We start from the raw sequence: 17,286 nt of genomic DNA, 5'->3' as shown, positions 1-17,286 counted from the left end.
GCAATTTCTTTCAAGATTAGAGATATACTCAGATTTCCTGATCACCCATTTTGTGCCAATTTTCAATTTTTTTGGCTGCAAGCTTTCAATTCATTCTGATTTTTAAAATCTCTTTATCTGAAGCTCTGTCCTATTTTCATTACCTATAATGTTTATATTTTGCCTTTTTCTACTTCTGCTTTTTTCTTGATCAAACTTACCAGAGATTTACATATTAATTTTTCCAAAGCAGCAGCTTTGGGTTGTGTTGATTCTGTGATTTTATTTCATTACTTTCTCTTGACTAAAATATTTTCTTTATTTTCATCTTGTTCTAATTATCACTGAGGAAAGTATGTTAAATTATTCCACTAAAATTGCATATGTGAAATTCTCCTTATATTGTATCTTTCCTTTAAATATTTTAAAGTAATATCACGTGCATATAGGTTCATAATTTGTCATCCTGGCAAATTAGTCTATCTTTATAATGACCTTTTCTGTTTCTACTTAGATTTTCTTTGTCTTACAGCCTATTTTCTGTGACATTAAATACAGCTTCTCCAGTTTTAACTAGTTTCCTGGGACATCATTTCCCATATGGCTTTACTTTAAACTTTCCTCTGTCCTTAAAATGTAGGTATGTCTTTAGAAATAGTATAGAGCTGGACAATATGAGAACCTTTATTAATAGTTGGATTTAGGGGCGCCTGGGTGGCTCAGTTGGTTAAGCGTCTAGCTTCAGCTCAGGTCATGATCCCAGGATCCTGGGATGGCGCCCCATGTCCTCGGGTTCCCTGCTCAGTGGAGAGCCTGCTTCTCCCTCTGCCTCTGCTCCACCGCCCCCCACCACCACTCATGGCTCATGCACACTCTTTCTCTCCCTCTCTCTCAAATAAAACCCTTACTAAAAAAAAAAAAAAAAGGGAGCTAGATTTACTTTTATTTGCTATGATGCCTAATATTTAGAAGTCTTTCTCTTATTTGTACATTCTATGTACCATACTTCCGGGTTTGTTTCCACAACCCACCCTTCTCAACTCCTATTGTATTGGTCACATTGTTTGTATATCCTCTCCACTCCTCCCCAGCACTGGTTTGGAAGTTACACAATCTATTTCCGTTCTTTTAAGCTGCGAATCTTCACAGCTTTGTAATCATTGGTCAAAGCCTTCTATGGATCTTATTGTTATCAAAGAAGATTAGATGCACTGATCAACTTTAGACCTTAAATCAAGTGTATGTGATAAAACTGAGGACCACTCCAGGCAATGGGTATAGAGCGTTCACCGTATAATTCTTTCAGCATTTTGTATGTTTGATTTTTTTCATAGTAAAATATTGGGGGGTGATAGACATTGGAGAGGGTATGTGCTATGGTGAGCGCTGTGAATTGTGTAAGACTGTTGAATCACAGACCTGTACCTCTGAAACAAATAATACATTATATGTTAAAAAAAAAAAAAAAAAGAAATAGAAGAAGAAGAAGATAGCAGGAAAGGAAGAATGAAGGGGGGAAATGGGAGGGGGAGACAAACCATGAGAGACTATGGACTCTGAGAAACAAACTGAGGGTTCTAGAGGGGAGGGGGTGGGGGGGATGGGTTAGCCTGGTGATGGGTATTAAAGAGGGCACGTACTGAATGGAGCACTGGTGTTATACGCAAACAATGAATCATGGAACACTACATCAAAAACTAATGATGTAATGTATGGTGACTAACATAACATAATAAAATTAAAAAAAAAAAAGGAAGGATTTGATCACTTTTTCAAGTGATACACAGTCAGGGAAATGTGACCCCGTCATTTTGTTTTAACTAAGAGGAGACGAGTATCCTCAGGAAGTTTTACCTGTACAATACATGCAATAAGGTATACAATTAAATATCTACATAAAATGAAAATGCCTCATTACCTAGACTAGATTTGGTCTAATTAAAAAGTAAATCAAATTCATAAGGAAAAATAATTGCCACTAGGCATAAGAAGCTGCTTTTAATTTGGAATCTGAGTAAGGATACACATACCACCAGAGGCATGAGCCTCATACCATAATCTCAGAAAAAAGGAAACTGACTGAATATGACTGTGTAACCCTGGCTGGCTACCACAGATTAAGACAGGGGGCATTTTTAGTGGGGTACAGGTATGCAGCATTCCACAGGGCCCCCAAACTGCAGAAGACTCTATAAGGGTAATACCAGTGCTCTGATACCGTCTGGAAGCCCCACACAGGTAAGCCATCTGGGGTGTCACAGAAAAGAGCAAGGCAAACTTCGCATGGTTCCTGCAGGAAGGAAGCCAGACTGATTGGGTAGAAATGGGCCCTGAGGAACACTTGGCCATATGACTTATTTGGAGAATACAGAACCAAGTCAGTGACAGGACATATGTAGAGCCGTTCTCTGCACAGTATATCGTAGGCCAAAGCGTCACTTTGGAAAGGCTCCTTCGGATTCATTAAACCCAAGGGTAGAGGGTTTTTGGGTAACAACTCAGTTTAGAACCATCACCATGCTGGCCAAGCACATTTGCTGCCAGGGAAGAAGTTAGATTTTCTTCTTACTCTAGGGCCTATGCTGGTCCCAATTACTTTCCACCAAAGTGAAAGTGGGGTCAAGGGCCAAGTAAACACTTATGTTATCCTCGTCCCTCAATATACTTGGACATAATGCAAGTGATGCCCTACTCAACACGTTTCAGGTTGACATATCCTCCAGAAAAGGGACGTCTGCCCCCAGCTGGCATTCAGCTCAGGTCCCACCACCAAAGCTTCTACAGGTTACACTCTAGGTCACAGCAGGCTATTGGTCATGTCAAGACACTCTGTATATTTGCTGGGGGGGTGTTGGAGGGGGCTCATTCAAATGTTTCATCTGCCCTAAGAGGAAGCAGAAGAAAGAAAAGTGTGGGGGGAGAAAGAGGTAAAGGAATGTTACCAGAGGAAGAAAGAGACAAAACTCTTGGAGAAGCTGATCAAAACAGAGGGCAAGATCACTTCAAAGAAAAGCAGCCTATGTGTGGCTGGGCCTGTCCTGTTGTGTATTTCTAGGAAATCCAGCCCTAAGGCTCATGTTCTGTGAGGCCATGATATATCTGTAGGGTTGCTTTCTCTTAAATCTCCAAGAACTGAGCTCTCCCCCAAAACACCCCATCATTTTCTGCAAGCGAACCAAAGACCAGATGTATGCAAAAGTGAAGTATGTAATGTGTACCCCACCCTTTCAGAGCAATGAAGAATTCCTAAGATTGTAATAAGGAACGTGAAGCTCTTTTATGCTCTCTTGTTCTAAAAAGGAGAGTCTTGAGAAGAAATTAAAAATGACAAAATCTGGCCTAATGTGAAGAAGGAATGTTCTAATGGGAAGAGATTTCAGAAGATGGAGGTCCTGAGTTCCTCAACTCCAAAGATATCCCAGGACAGACTGGACAATGTCTTGGCAGGGTGCTACAAATTCTGTGGTCGCCATGGAATCACCCTCTGCCAGAACTTGGAGCACTAACCATCACAGTCCTTCCAATGTTGAATTCCCAGGCCTTTTTGCTTTCTCCAAGGTCCACAAATTTGGTCATATACTCAACTGAGACAGAGCGAACAACCTCATAACTGATTACAAATAGGATATAGGGTATGTATTTTATGTAGCTGGCTCAAAAATAAATAGTGAAAAGAAGAGGCAAGAAGAGGAAAAAAACCCAAAAGATTACTTACTCTAAGAATCCGGGTTTGTGTTTATGTTCCACATGAGGTCCAAATTGTATCTGGGCTTGAAATCCTCCAAACTCACAAGCTTTCTCGAAGGAGACAGGGTGGGAGCCATTCAGGATATCATCCCGAGCCTGAAACACAAGAGGAAGCGAAAAGCATCAGGAGCTTGGGGGAACCACGCATACTCTCCAGGGACACGTTCCTGCATCTGAACGCACCCTCTCTGTGGGGCAAAGGGAAAGTGCCAGCCAACGGGGACACACTCAGGACACTGCAGATCACTGTAGCACAGTGGATTAAGGCAGAAGGAAAACAAGTCCTCCCCACAAACTGCCTATAGATAGAAAATATCAGCAGTATCCAGAATATTAAAACTAAAGCTTCAATATCTAGGAAGGTAGAGGTGATCATGAAAAATAAAGAGGCAAAGGGAAATCCTTGTGATTCACAATACACTTCTTATGTCCCTAAATCATTAAAGCTAACAGAAAAATTACCTAGAGGTAAAATCAATCCAATCCTCATCCCAAGATAAAAGCCAATGTAATGTAAGGTGGTGGCATGGGGAGAGAGATGGACAGACAATAAGAACTCAATACTACAGCCATGTAAGGGAAATAAGCAAAATGCACAATGCTCGAATGAGGAATGCACGGTGTCTAAAGTCCTTCTCCCAGTTCCTGATCCACCACTTCTGTTGCTATCTATTCTTCTGTCTTTTCTTCCTCTAGTTCAATGACCCCCAGACCACTCTCCTGCAGATACTCTAAGCGATGGCTCTGTGACTTAAACCAACAAGCATTTTCTTAGTGCCTGGCTATCTTCCTTCCTTCTGCCTCCTGGCCCTCCTCCTTCCATGCCATTCTTGTACCCACTAACTCAGGGGTTAGCAAACATTTCCTGTCAAAGGCCAGAGAGTAAACATATTAGACTTTGTGGGTCATGCTGGCTCTGTCGCAACTACTGAACTCTGCCACTGAAACACGAGAAACGCCACGGACAATAAGTAAACAGTTGCATGATATGGAAAGGGTTTACCCAACAAACCCTTTCATTCATACAAACGAATGAGCTGTGTTCTAATAAAACTTTATTTACAAACACAGGGGATGCCAGGGCAGCATTTTGCTGACCTCCGCATTATTTCCGAGGGCAGATAAGTAAATAAATAGAAGGAGGGGAAAGGGAGGGAGGGAAGGAAAGGATGAAAGAAGAAAGATCAGGATTTCCTTGAGCTGAAAAAAAGCCTGGGGACCATCTGGTACGAAGCCAACGTCTTACATATTGGGAAACTGCAAACTCTGAGAAGTTAAATGACTTGTCTGAGTTTCAACAATAGGTTAATGGTGAAGACATAAAAGGTTATGAAGAGACTATCTTTCAGGTAATGAGAAATGTGGATTTTCTTTTTTTTTTTTTTTAAAGATTTTATTTATTTATTTGACAGAGAGAGACATAGCGAGGGAGGGAACACAAGCAGGGGGAGAAGGAGGGGAGAAGCAGGCTTCCCGCGGAGCAGGGAGCCCGAAGCGGGGCTCGATCCCAGGACCCTGGGATCATGACCTGAGCCAAAGGCAGACGCTTAACGACTGAGCCACCCAGGCGCCCCAAGAAATGTGGATTTTCTGACCCATATTCACTTGTATCCTAAGACACCAGCGAAGAGAGCTTTAGTGCAGTGATGAGCCCGTTAAGTGCCTCAAAGTCAGGCAGAGATACAGTATTGGCCAGCAGGTCTCAATCTGGGAGGCTAAAGGCCCTCCTTTCTTCGAGGAACATTAGTCCGTACCACAACCAAGCACGTGAGGAATCCCTCAACAGTGCCCCCTTGAAACTGTGTGCCAAAAACACCACGGAAACCTGAGCTGAGCTCCAGCTCACCACAAGCCACAGCCAGGAGCTTCCTGACTGTCTCACCACCCTCAGTGAGCATTAAACGCTGTACCTGAACATAAAGCAAGTTCAGCTGCACGGGGTCTCTTGAGTCCACATTCTGATCAGAGTAGAAGAACTTCCGTCTAAGTAGCAACGTTTCGTGTTCATCTACTCCTTGTTCTCTGAATGTTCGGCTGTGATCCAGCCAATTTACTGCAACACAACAAGACAGATGAAAGAACTGTATGTATTCTTCCTCTTGGTTTGAAGGGATTTATCAAAAGAGAAGTGCATTTCTGGAATGCTGATATTCAGTTAGTTACTTATATTAAAACTGTGCTTTTTAACTTTGCAAAATTATTTCACATACACCATCGTGTGCCATATGACCCACCAAAAAACACCTGAGAGAAAATTCCCAGCCATTCCTAAAGTTTGTTAAGGCCCCACAATCAATTTTTAACACGGGGGGAAAGAAAAATTAATGATTTATGCCAAGACAACCACGTTAGCATTTTCCTTTAAGTCAACAGTGGATACTTCAAGTCTCATTGCATGAAATAATTTATAAACTGAGCATAATGAGTTACCTCCACCTGTAAGCAGAAAAGAAGAAAATAGAAGTAATGGGGGGGGCAGTGGGGATAAGGGGTTGGGGGGAAGCAGGACAGGACACTAAGGGATCAGGGATGGTAGAACCCTGCCCATGGCCCAGCCCGGACCTCATTCAGAATACGCTCACCTGTTATCTGGGTGCACAGGAATGGAGCACCCCTCTACACTTTCCACAGCTCTCATTCCCATACTCCTCCCTGGGCTTAAGACACACATTGTGAGTAAGTAAGTATTACAAGCCTCACTGGATTCTAAGCAACTTCAGCACAGGGAATGTGTGGGAGTGATCTCATCTCCCACGGTACCTGGGAGAGTATCATGCACATTATAAAAATCCTTGGGATTTGTCTACCACTGTCTCACTTGGAAAGAAGTATGTAACTGGAAATCAAATGAGGCAGAAAGAAAAAAAAAAGAATGAAGAAAGGGTCAGAGGAAATGAAAGCCTCACTAAGGATCAATAAACATAATGACCATGATAACATCTTCCCAATGCAGCAGCAAGAACAATGAAAGAGCGAGCCTGGGAAGGTCTATGTAACTGTGCATGAAGGGGGATGTTGGGCAACCAGGTGCACATAGCATACTTTGGGGACACATGGGGTGTAGATAAGGGCTTTTCCAAATATTAACTGTGTGGTCACAGAAGAGGACTTTCCTATAATCAGTGTTTTGTAACCTCTAAGGAAATAATGGATCTAGGCAATGGTCATCAATGGCTTTTAATATCACAAAATAGGAGACAACAAAATACAACTTTCTGACGGAAGTACACAACACCATATTAGGAGTCTTTACTTAAAAAACAGACACATACACATGAATCTGATCAAGTTTCCAGATGTCAGGAATTAAAAGAGACAGAAGTATGTGCTAGAGGACAGCACAGTCAACAAAATCCAGACTGTAGAAAACTCTATACAAATAACAATCTGCTTTCTTCTTCCCAGAAATTCCGAGAGGGGGAAAAAAAAGAGATGGAGGGGAAGTCTGAGACAAACACAGGTCAGCGTCACTTCATCTAACCTTATTTGGACCCCAGTTTAAACCAATTATTAGCTTTTTTAGAAGACAGTGTGAACATAATTTATATATTTGATATTAAGAGATTACTTTTTTTAGGTGTGAAATAGGACTATAGTCTGTTTTTTCCCTTAGAAGTCTTTTAGTGCCACAGACCAAAAGCCAACAGAAAACTCCTGCCCAGGGTCATGTACGTGAAGGGAGGGGAGTGAGACCTGGCCACACCTGCACCTGGCCCAAGCTCCCTTCCTTTTTTTTTTTTTTTTAAGATTTTATTTATTTATTTGAGAGAGAGAGACATAGCGAGAGAGGGAACATGAGCAGGGGGAGTGGGAGAGGGAGAAGCAGGCTCCCCGCCGAGCAGGGAGCCCGATGCAGGACTCGATCCAGGGACTCCAGGATCATGACCTGAGCCGAAGGCAGATGCTTAACCAACTGAGCCCCCCAGGCACCCCCCAAGCTCCCTTCTGACACTCACAGTCATCATCCGTGTGGAGCTTGGCCTTCAGCTTCTCCATCTTCCTCTCGTCTCGCAATAGAGTCCTGTCTTTTTTTAGCGTCCCTGTCCCTTCCTCTTTCTTTTCTTCAATCATTTCTTGGATTAAAGAGTACTCTTCATAGTTCGTTATTCCTAAAAGTATAAATTAGGTTATAATTATCAGTGATGACACTGCTGTCACTCCTTCCAGCCGGGGGCCTATGATACTCCAAGGAGTCCCGGTAGCACAGGACAGAAAGAGGCTTTACAAAGGTGAGGGTCAGGGGGCCACCCAGGAGCACACATCAAATAACTCTGGCCAAAAACAAGGTTTCTCAGCTAATTAAGCCATGTTTAAAATGTCACATTCAATTCTCCTAATTTTCGAGAAACAAGCACAGAGTAGAGATCATGCAGAACAAGGCAAGACAGGGTCAAACAAGAAGTGGCTGAAGCAACTCGTCTTCCTTTGCGTGGAGAGAAGACTAAGAGAGGCCAGGACACTTTTTCCAAATATTTGAAGGGCTTCATGCAGAAAGGAGATGACTAGAAGCTACAAGAAGAAAAGTTGTATGGCCATCAATTGTACAGTCGTCCCTATCAGTCTTCAAGGAAATACTGGATGTCATTGATGCTTATACACAATCTCAGTCATGGACAAGAAACTGAATTATAGGATTCCAAACGTATTTTCAATTAAAAAATTCCTTTTGGGGGTGCCTGGGTGGCTCAGTCAGCTAAGCGTCCGACTCTTCAATTTGGCTCAGGTCACGATCTCAGGGGCCTGAGATCCAGCCCTGCATCAGGCTCTGCACTCAGTGGGGAGTCCACTTGAGATTCTCTCTTTCCCTCTGCTCCTCCCCAGCTCATGCTCACTCTCACGTGCCCACGCAGGCGTGCTCTCTCTCTCTAAAGTAAATATATAAATAAAATCTTTAAAAAAAAATTCCTTTGGCTTTTGTGCTTGCTTCGGCAGCACATATACCAAAAAAAAAAATTCCTTTGGCTTCTGAAAGAGAAAATCTCTCAATTTCGACTCAGTGAGACGTTCAAGTGTTTCCAATACCAGTTGGCGGGGTTGCATTATCTAGGGAATAGCAACACTGTCTTAGGATTGGACAGAAATCAGTGGCTAGGACACATTCAAGATTGGCAAGTCACCAAATGGGGGTGAAACAACAGGTGCGTAATTAACAACAAAACAAAAACTGGAACCTCGGCATGGGAATGCTCACCTATCCTGCTGCAAATAGTAACCAGGAGTTCCCCAACGGTCTTGGAGTCATCCACCATCACTGTTTTCACGGATCCATCCAGCATCCGGATTTTCTGAGGTCTCTGTTTCTTCTTATATTCCAAAATATCCTACAGCAAAACCCCACAAAATTTTCATACAACTTGATAAACCAGGTAATCAACTTGGACACTTTTCTTTAAAAAAATGAATTTTCCCTAGTACACTCTGATTTTCTCCTTCAAAGTTTTCATGAGATTTTTGCCACTAAAACAGAAACCCCAGTGCTAAGTAACTGCTTCCAACAAGCTTTCTTAAAGTCTGATGGTGAAATTACCTCCGAACAAGTACTGTTTATAGCTTACAATTCTTGAAAACTAACCTCTGTAAACTTAAAGTAGCTTATGCCTTCCTGAAAGTCTGTGGATGATCTGCTTTGATGAGAACTAGCAGAGGAAAAATCCTACTTACCATTGAAAAAGACAGTAGTGTGCTTCTCCAATTATCTTATGGTTGCAAGCAATTTTTAATATAGATGTCACGAAGGAATATATAATACCCCCCGTAACTCTTTATAGTGGTGGTATGCCACAAAAGTGGTTTTTGCAGTAATGGCAAGATAAAACAGGGGTAGTAGGTTTGGAAGTTACTTTTAAATAGACTTTTTTTTTTTAAAAAAACTACATTTAACAACAGAATTATGAATGGAAAATTAATTGGTACCACATAATTCACTCTCACTTTATGGAATACTGACCAATCGGGTATGTGCATTTCATATACTAAAACCCAGTATCTTCAAGGTTAAGCTGAAGACAATATTTAACACTTCTTTACTCATTACCTCTAATTCCAAACACAATCACTTTTTGTTGTCGCTGATTGTTATCAAGCTTGCATCTCATATGGACTTTCCTTTACAAAAACAAAACTGATTTATATTCAATCGCTGACTACCTTTAGGATCTTCTTGTTTTCCCCTCTAATCTACCCTTACTTTTTATCATTAGTCACCAGGATACTTCCTATATCCTTACAGAAAGACGCTCTATCTTATCCCCTAGCTACCAAGTGCAACCACGGCATGTGCAAAGAGCTGAACACACTAACCCCAAGCTGCTTTAATTACTCTGTGGAGTTTCAAGAATTTGGACTGCCAATATTTCCTCTTACTACCTGGACAGCCCTTACAAAGTCAAAACTAGGAATAAGATGCCCTTGGAGCAAAACAGATTGTTGGGTCTCCCTTTTTCTCTAAGGCATAATAGGATGTTGGCTTCTAGAGAAGGCCCACAGACAAGGTGACAAAAACAAAACAAAAACAAAACAAAAATGACATCTACAACATACCCCATTTCGCAACATGTAGTAATCCAGTGTTCTGCCTGCTTCCAGCCAAATTCCTTTCCTGGGGTCTTCATCCGAGAGAAACAGCCCATAATCAGAAGCTGGGAGATAAAGAGAAGAGAGGATAAAAGACAGAGTGCCGCTGAAGCCATCACTGACTTCCAAGCCCTGAGTCTGCTGACCTGGCCGGATGTGGGCATTCTCCTGCATCAGACAGGTTTCGTTTTGACAACACGAGCAAGCCAAGGGGTAAAGCAGAAGAGGTGAAATGAGGCCTGAGCTGCAACGTCAACACCCACAGAGAAGGTTCGTGATTCTTAAAACCAGTAGGCAGCAGCTGTGTCTACATGTTAGGGAAACACCAAAAACAGAACAGCCCAAATTTCTAATTTCTGAATTGGACTTTGTTCCCTATCACTTGCTATATAAAAACCTGGCAGAGAAGCCATGAAGAAGGACAAGAGGGGCCATGGAGAAACTAAGGAAGTGACCACTTAAGCCCAAGGCCACTTAGGCAAAGAGGGGCCCATGGAGCCTTTACACTTTGAATAATCCCTCCATCATCCCAAAACAGCATTACAAAAGGCAAGCAGGAGGGCCCAGGGAGATGAAGCCGCTCTCCCCCACCCCACTAAATTATGAATATAATTGGAGAATAAAACTCTGTGTTCTCCATAGAAATCCCTTAGTCTGATCAGGAAGTACAAGAGCATGGTGGCAGGAGAAAAGCAGTATCATTTCCTGTCTAAAGATTCTATCTTGGGGCATCCGGCTGGCTTAGTCAATAGAGCATGCAACCCTTGATCTCGGAGTCATGAGTTCCAGCCCCATGTTGGGTGCAGAGATTACTTAAATAAATACGTCTTTAAAGATTATAAATAAATAAATACAATTAAAGACTTCTGTCTTCCTGAATGTGATTCAAGGTAACCTCAGAAACCCAGGTGAGGGTCTGAGCTCCTGTTTCTTAGAAAAACAACTTCAAGATCTAGAAAGGTTTTGATTTTCACCAGAGCCAAACAGCAATCTAAGCCAGAGAAATTTTTTTAAATCTGGGAGAAAAACAGTAGCAGACAAGACACCAGAAATGACTGGATAACCAGAATTTAGAGCAAGGGTAGGAATGTGGGATAACTTTGTTATTCTCCATTACCCAAAAATAAAAATAGAGTGTTTTAAATAATTAATGCTTTTAGACCAAAAGTTTGGCAGTTTTGTGACATCTTTTTGAGAAGATCAATGCCTATCTCTAAGATTCTCATACTTCCCATTTTTAAGTTAAGTTTCAGCCCATTTTCACAGTAAAGGCTTATTAATTTGAGAGTAATCCCAATTTCTCAAGTGCCAATCAAACACTAAATAAAGGAAGAAAATGTAGGGAGAAGAGAGAGGGCAATTGAAAATAAAAATTCTATGAATGGCTTTTGTTTAAACTCAGATTAATAGTGGTCAGTGGTTTAAACAAACAGGAAACAAAACATAGATTCATAGATGCTCCCCACCCCCTTAAGGGTTTGATCAAGTTTATAAAGCCCCTTCAAAGTAACTGAAATATAAGGCTTGCCCTGCATCCTGATGGCAGTTCCAGCCTGCTTCAGCCTGCCATGTATGGAAAACAGGGCTCAGGGTATACAAATGCGTAACTGTTGGAGTAGCTTCATTCGTACTTTATAGGGCAAATGAGATGACATATCAAAAAGTGACCTGTAAACTGTAGAGAGCAATGCTGAGGTATGGAAGGGTCAGGACGATGGGCATCACAATGATGACGCAGTGGCAGCTGTGGCCATTGTCAGCACAAGCCTCACTAGGGAGGTAAGTAGTGTGCAGGATAAGAAGGCATTTCATTTGAAACATACACACACTGGTGCATCTGGGTACCACTCAGACCGTCTGTTTCCTTAGCTACTAAGCAAAGAACATACAAACACGTTTCAAGAAGCCAGTGAATAACCAATGGCCTACCTTGGCCAGTTTGTGCCTCCGGGACCCGTTCCCGAATGACTCGACATGCATCGTACACGGCTGTAGATGGTTCAAACTGCATGGTCTTCACCACATTGCAGTGGCGGACACAAATCTTTAAGGACAGGGCCACCATTTTCCTAAATGATTTGAAGATCCTCACTTAGAATGTCTGGAAAACACACAGAGACAAACGGTGATATTCGTAATAGTCTTGAAAAAACTGCTAGACTTTAAACCAACTTTAAATAATTGAAAGAATAAAATAGCAATTAAAGTGAATGCTTTGGGTAAAAACACAAATTAAAAGATTTTAAAAATGTTAAAATAAAACAAGAGCATCTAGACTCAGTGTTAACATTATCACATAATGGCAAGTAGACTCTCTAGGGAGGAAGGATCTATGCAAGTTCACCAATTTTATAGTTCACCATATTTATAGGCATATTTAACTCCTTCTCAATGGTGCTCCCTACTTTGGGTTTCTAACAGGGGATCATCAGTGTGAGAGGCAGAGAGCCTTGGGCACCACAGCCACCTCCTGAAGATGCTTCTGTTAGCAGCCTCAGTGCCCCAGCTCTCTCCCCACAGCTCCTGGGGACAGGAGGAAGCATGAATGCCCTCCCAGATGCTCCTCAGGGCCAAAGAGTTCCACCTCATCATGTACCAGAAGACAGCACCTGGGCCCAACTCCAACACGAGGATCCTGTGTAAATCCAAGCAAGGCCCTCTGGCCGCTCTGCTTCAGTTTCCCCACAAGAAGCCACAATGGTAACAGCCCTGTATAATTCATAAAAGAACCAAACCCTGAGGGGTTATCAATGGGAGCCCAATGCCCAGTTTTAGAAAGTACACAGGTTTAGGCTAGGTTTTATTTCATAAATGACTTCTTTTTAAAACCTAAGTCCAGGGCGCCTGGGTGGCTCAGTTGGTTAAGCGGCTGCCTTCAGCTCAGGTCATGATCCTGGAGTCCCAGGATCGAGTCCCGCATCAGGCTCCCTGCTCGGCAGGGAGCCTGCTTCTCCCTCTGACCCTCCTCCTTCTCATGTGCTCTCTCTCTCTCTCTCATTCTCTCTGTCTCAAATAAATAAATAAAAATCTTTATTAAAAAAAAAACAAAAACCCTAAGTCCAAAAATTTAGTCCATTTCCTTTGAGTTGGTGGCTTATGGCTTATTTTGACGACCTGCTCTCTTCTGTGGCCAGAAACTTAGCCCTCAACCCAGGCCAGCCTCAGTCAAATGCATCTTCCTCAGGCACGAGAGAGGACACTTCCCTGCACCTGACACAGACCCAGTTGACTGTCATCCTGGCAAACAGAACAATGCACTTCAGAATTAGGAGCTATTAGAATCCCAGCACTGTATCAATAACATAAACCACAGGAATTTCAAGTTCTCATCCTTTCTTATCTTTTCTTAGAGAGCCCAGAGGTAGTGAACCTGAACCCCAGCTGCCTTTATGCCCCCTTCCCATTTAAGAATGCAAATGCTAAGAAGCAATGAGGTGATCAAGAGGCAGAGAGGGCCACAGGCTGACCAGGCCCAGGGAGTGGGTGCCTGTGGGACATCACTTCTTCACATGCGTGATTCATTGCCAGCTTCTTAACAACAGGTGACTGGGTCAACTGCATACAGAGGACATTTTTAAACAGATGTTCTGGAGTCCATGGGCAGTGTATACACACAGCTGCATGGAGCAAACATTTAGGCTGTCCAACTATAAAGTCATTTTGACCTCCACTTACAGTCTGAATGAATTGCCTGTGAAAATGTTTCTTGAAAAATGTCAAGATACAGTTCTCAATAAATAACAGCAGTGTTCACTGGGAATCTTCCCCAAATCGAATCAATTTACTACAGCCTAGGCAGTGGCTGGACTGTTGACATGGCAGAAGGGTACAAAATATCCAGGGATTTTCCACCTATAATATCAAGGACTTTTAAGGTGATAGATGAAAGGGTCTACCCAACTCTGTTTTTATAGGCATATTTAACTGACCAACTCCCCCATTTGGGAAAAACTTAAACTCTAGACATCAATTGACAAATTTACTGTAATGTAGAGATCACTGCATGGAATAGTCTATCCCCCTGGGGCTGGTGACAATTATGAGGTTTCCTGAACCACGGAGATTCAGGAGCATGACTGGGGGTAAGAGTCAGTGGTAAAGACCATGGAACTCTGTCACAGGTGCCATTTATGGAATGCACCAGAGAGGATGGGATGGTTAATCTCTTCCATTCCCTGGGAATAGGAAGGATTTTAAGTGTCCCTGCACGAAGGCTGCCCTTCCCAGGCTAATAACTGGACTTTCCACAGAGCAAATTAATGGTGCCTCTAGCCAAGCCTAGAGAGATTCCATCAAAGGGAAATACAGAGCCATGACATGGGGCTGAAAGCAGAGTATCAGAGCAAGACCGTAAACACTGGAGCTCAGAAGGTAACAGAAGACACATAGCGGGGGAGAAAGGGGCAAGTGGATCAGCAGGAAGCAGACAGAAGCAAGACCAGACAAAACCTAGGCCTGTGGATCAACAAGAAACACAGGAGAGAAACCCAGAGATTTAGGAAGCAGAAGAAGAGAAGCAGAATATACACAGCAGTGAAGGAAAATCTCTATCCAAAACAACAGGGAAAATGGAAAAGCCCGTGATGGAGGGGGGTGGGGAGGGGAAGCTGCTAGAGGTGCAAGTTTTGGGGTAAAAAATTCTCTGAGTTTTTTAGGGTATATTCGGTGGGGAGGTAGAACAGGGTCAAATACAAAGCAGGACACATAATGTTCGGGGGAGCTCATCATCTTTCAATCCTTGGGACTAGAAAGATCATCTAGGGAAGTGAGCAGAGACCTGAGGACGGAGTCCTGGGACAATGTTCTAAACTCAGGACAAGAAGGGACTGGCAAGGAGGCCTAGCGGTAGGTGGAGGAGGAGAACCAAGAGAGGGTGGGCCCAGAAGAAGGTGCACTGAGCAGGAGGGAGAGAGCATCTGTGCTACGTGCTGATCACAGCCCAAGGAAGATGAGGGTGGAGATACCACTGAACCTGGCAGGGAGGCCCCTGGTAGCCGAGGTAAGCAGCAGCCATCAGAGTGGGGGAAGCCAGAGTAGCAGTTTCAGGAGAGAGAGGAGGGGGAGGGGCCGGCAGCGCAAGTACAGACTTGTCTCCCTGTCTCTTGAGGAGGCAGGGCCAGAGGAACAGGCCTTGGCTCCGACGTATGCCCTTCAGGCTTTTTACCCAGAAGTATGTAACGTGTAGTTGCTACAAACTCCGTATCTACACAGATACAGTACAGACACGGTTTCCACCTGATGATGGCCCCAGAGGCAGTCCCAAGACAGCTCAGTGCCCTTCCCGGAGGCAGGAGCCTCAGGGTGCATGATCTCCATTCTGGGCCTGAGAGAGGAGAGGAGTAGGCAAGACCGTTCAAGGGAAGGGCGCTGGCCTGGGAAGGAGTCTGGGGTCCAGGTTCATTCCCAGGCCTGCCAATGCCTTGGGCCTTTGGGCCTGTTTTTTCTCCTCCTTCTGCTCTTCAGAGAGCAGGGGGCGACTGGGTCCCATGAAAGGGATGTTTGGCCAACTATTCCCACGGGATTCCCTTGTCCCCTCCTCATAACATCTCACAGAGGAAGCCACAGAACAGAGACAACTATGCTTAGCTCAAAGTAGACATTCAACATAAGGAGGGACACCGGAGATTCACTGCAAGATTCATGTTCTCAACTTTTCTACCATCTCAAATGTTACAACATGGCCCATGTAATACAGCAAAACCAAACCACCGTAATAAGTCCCTCTCAGAGCACTGCTCAGATCAAAGACTAAAAAGGCTCCAGTGTCGTCTTCTTACTCCTGGCTCTCAGTGTTCCCAGTATGAAGCACGAAACAAGACCTAGGATTTCCTTTGTGGGAATATTTTAAACATGCTGTTTAAAATATTGTACATAATAATGTTAATAAACTACAAGGTTATACATCCGTATGTCTGTAAAAGACACGGTATTTTAATTTTTATCATGCAAGAAGATCGTCCACACAAGCAAATCTCAATGAGGTCTGAAACCAAAGTACATGGGGATTTAACCATTATTCCACAGGAAACACGGCACTGAGCTGTTTCTAGCCCCACACACAGCACAGTAACATACTTGCTAAACAGGTGCTGAAATTAACGGTCCTGACTTATGGCAAAAAGATCATAGGATCAAAGCATATAGGAAACTAGATACGTCAAATAAAAATGGGTATGTGTTTTCAGCTCTTATGAGAAGTCTCACTACACATCCACTAAAGCCCTGAGAAAATCATGTAGCTTAGACAACACACTGTGATAAAGACTAATGCTCTGCTCCCTCTCCAGTGAGATGTTCTCAGGCCACTGGTGCAGCCTGCAAACTGAGCCTCACCTCCACTTCCCTGTACCCTAAACCCCCTGGCTAATCCCTGCCTCTTCAGGCAGGGAGCCTCGGACAGAGGAACAGGTTTCCTTTTTTGGTTTGGCTGCAAGAAGGCTCAAAGCCTACTTACTGCTTTATAGTCTAACCCCTGTCTCTATTTTTATGATCCTATCCTTGTTTTTCTTTTACCCCGATCTGAATGTATGCTATCTTGCTGGATCTTAAGTCCTTTTTTGTTGTGGTTTTGGTTTCTTGCTAAAAGACAAGGTATAAAATTCATAAAACATAGATTATTTTCCTTTCCATAATTTCTTCTCCTTCTGACCATTTTTGTCTGATTTTAAGGGTGAAGGTCACCTGGGGCCAACAAGAAACCTTTCTGTGCCATCCATTGTGGCAGATGAGCCAATGGAACCAGTGGTGAAACCCAGACATTCTCCTTCTAAAGTAAACACTTTTCGGTCCTAGGGAGCTGTAAACAGCTCAGGATGGTAGCAGCAGTGTAGGCTGCCCAAGCTCTGGCCAGTCCATCCTGGAACAAACAGGTCCAGCTCAGCCAAGGGCTCCTCCTCACCGAAGAAATGTCCACCATTGGTCAAGATGTGCAACCACCCCTCGGATCTCTGCCCTGACCAGTGAGGGCTGTGAGGTGTTCCAACTCCA

General features: G+C 43.3%; 1 protein-coding gene across 2 annotated transcripts in view; it reads right to left on the bottom strand.

Moving 5' to 3' along the window:
- The window catches only part of TLN2 (talin 2), a 191,678-nt gene extending 179,314 nt beyond the window's left edge, over positions 1-12,364 (bottom strand). For both annotated transcript variants that reach the window (XM_044917829.1, XM_021693794.1), the window contains exons 1-6: positions 12,229-12,364; positions 10,267-10,364; positions 8,918-9,047; positions 7,683-7,835; positions 5,637-5,779; positions 3,695-3,822 (exon numbers count right to left, since the gene is read on the bottom strand). In XM_044917829.1, coding sequence (XP_044773764.1) covers positions 3,695-3,822; positions 5,637-5,779; positions 7,683-7,835; positions 8,918-9,047; positions 10,267-10,364; positions 12,229-12,364 — 788 coding nt within the window. The remainder of the gene's footprint in view (positions 1-3,694; positions 3,823-5,636; positions 5,780-7,682; positions 7,836-8,917; positions 9,048-10,266; positions 10,365-12,228) is intronic.
- Between the last annotated feature and the right edge of the window lie 4,922 nt (positions 12,365-17,286).

Source organism: Neomonachus schauinslandi, chromosome 9, assembly GCF_002201575.2.
Source record: "Neomonachus schauinslandi chromosome 9, ASM220157v2, whole genome shotgun sequence".
Lineage (NCBI taxonomy): Eukaryota > Metazoa > Chordata > Mammalia > Carnivora > Phocidae > Neomonachus > Neomonachus schauinslandi.
Note: the sequence above shows the minus strand (reverse complement) of the source record. Positions and strands in the feature narration are given on the sequence as shown.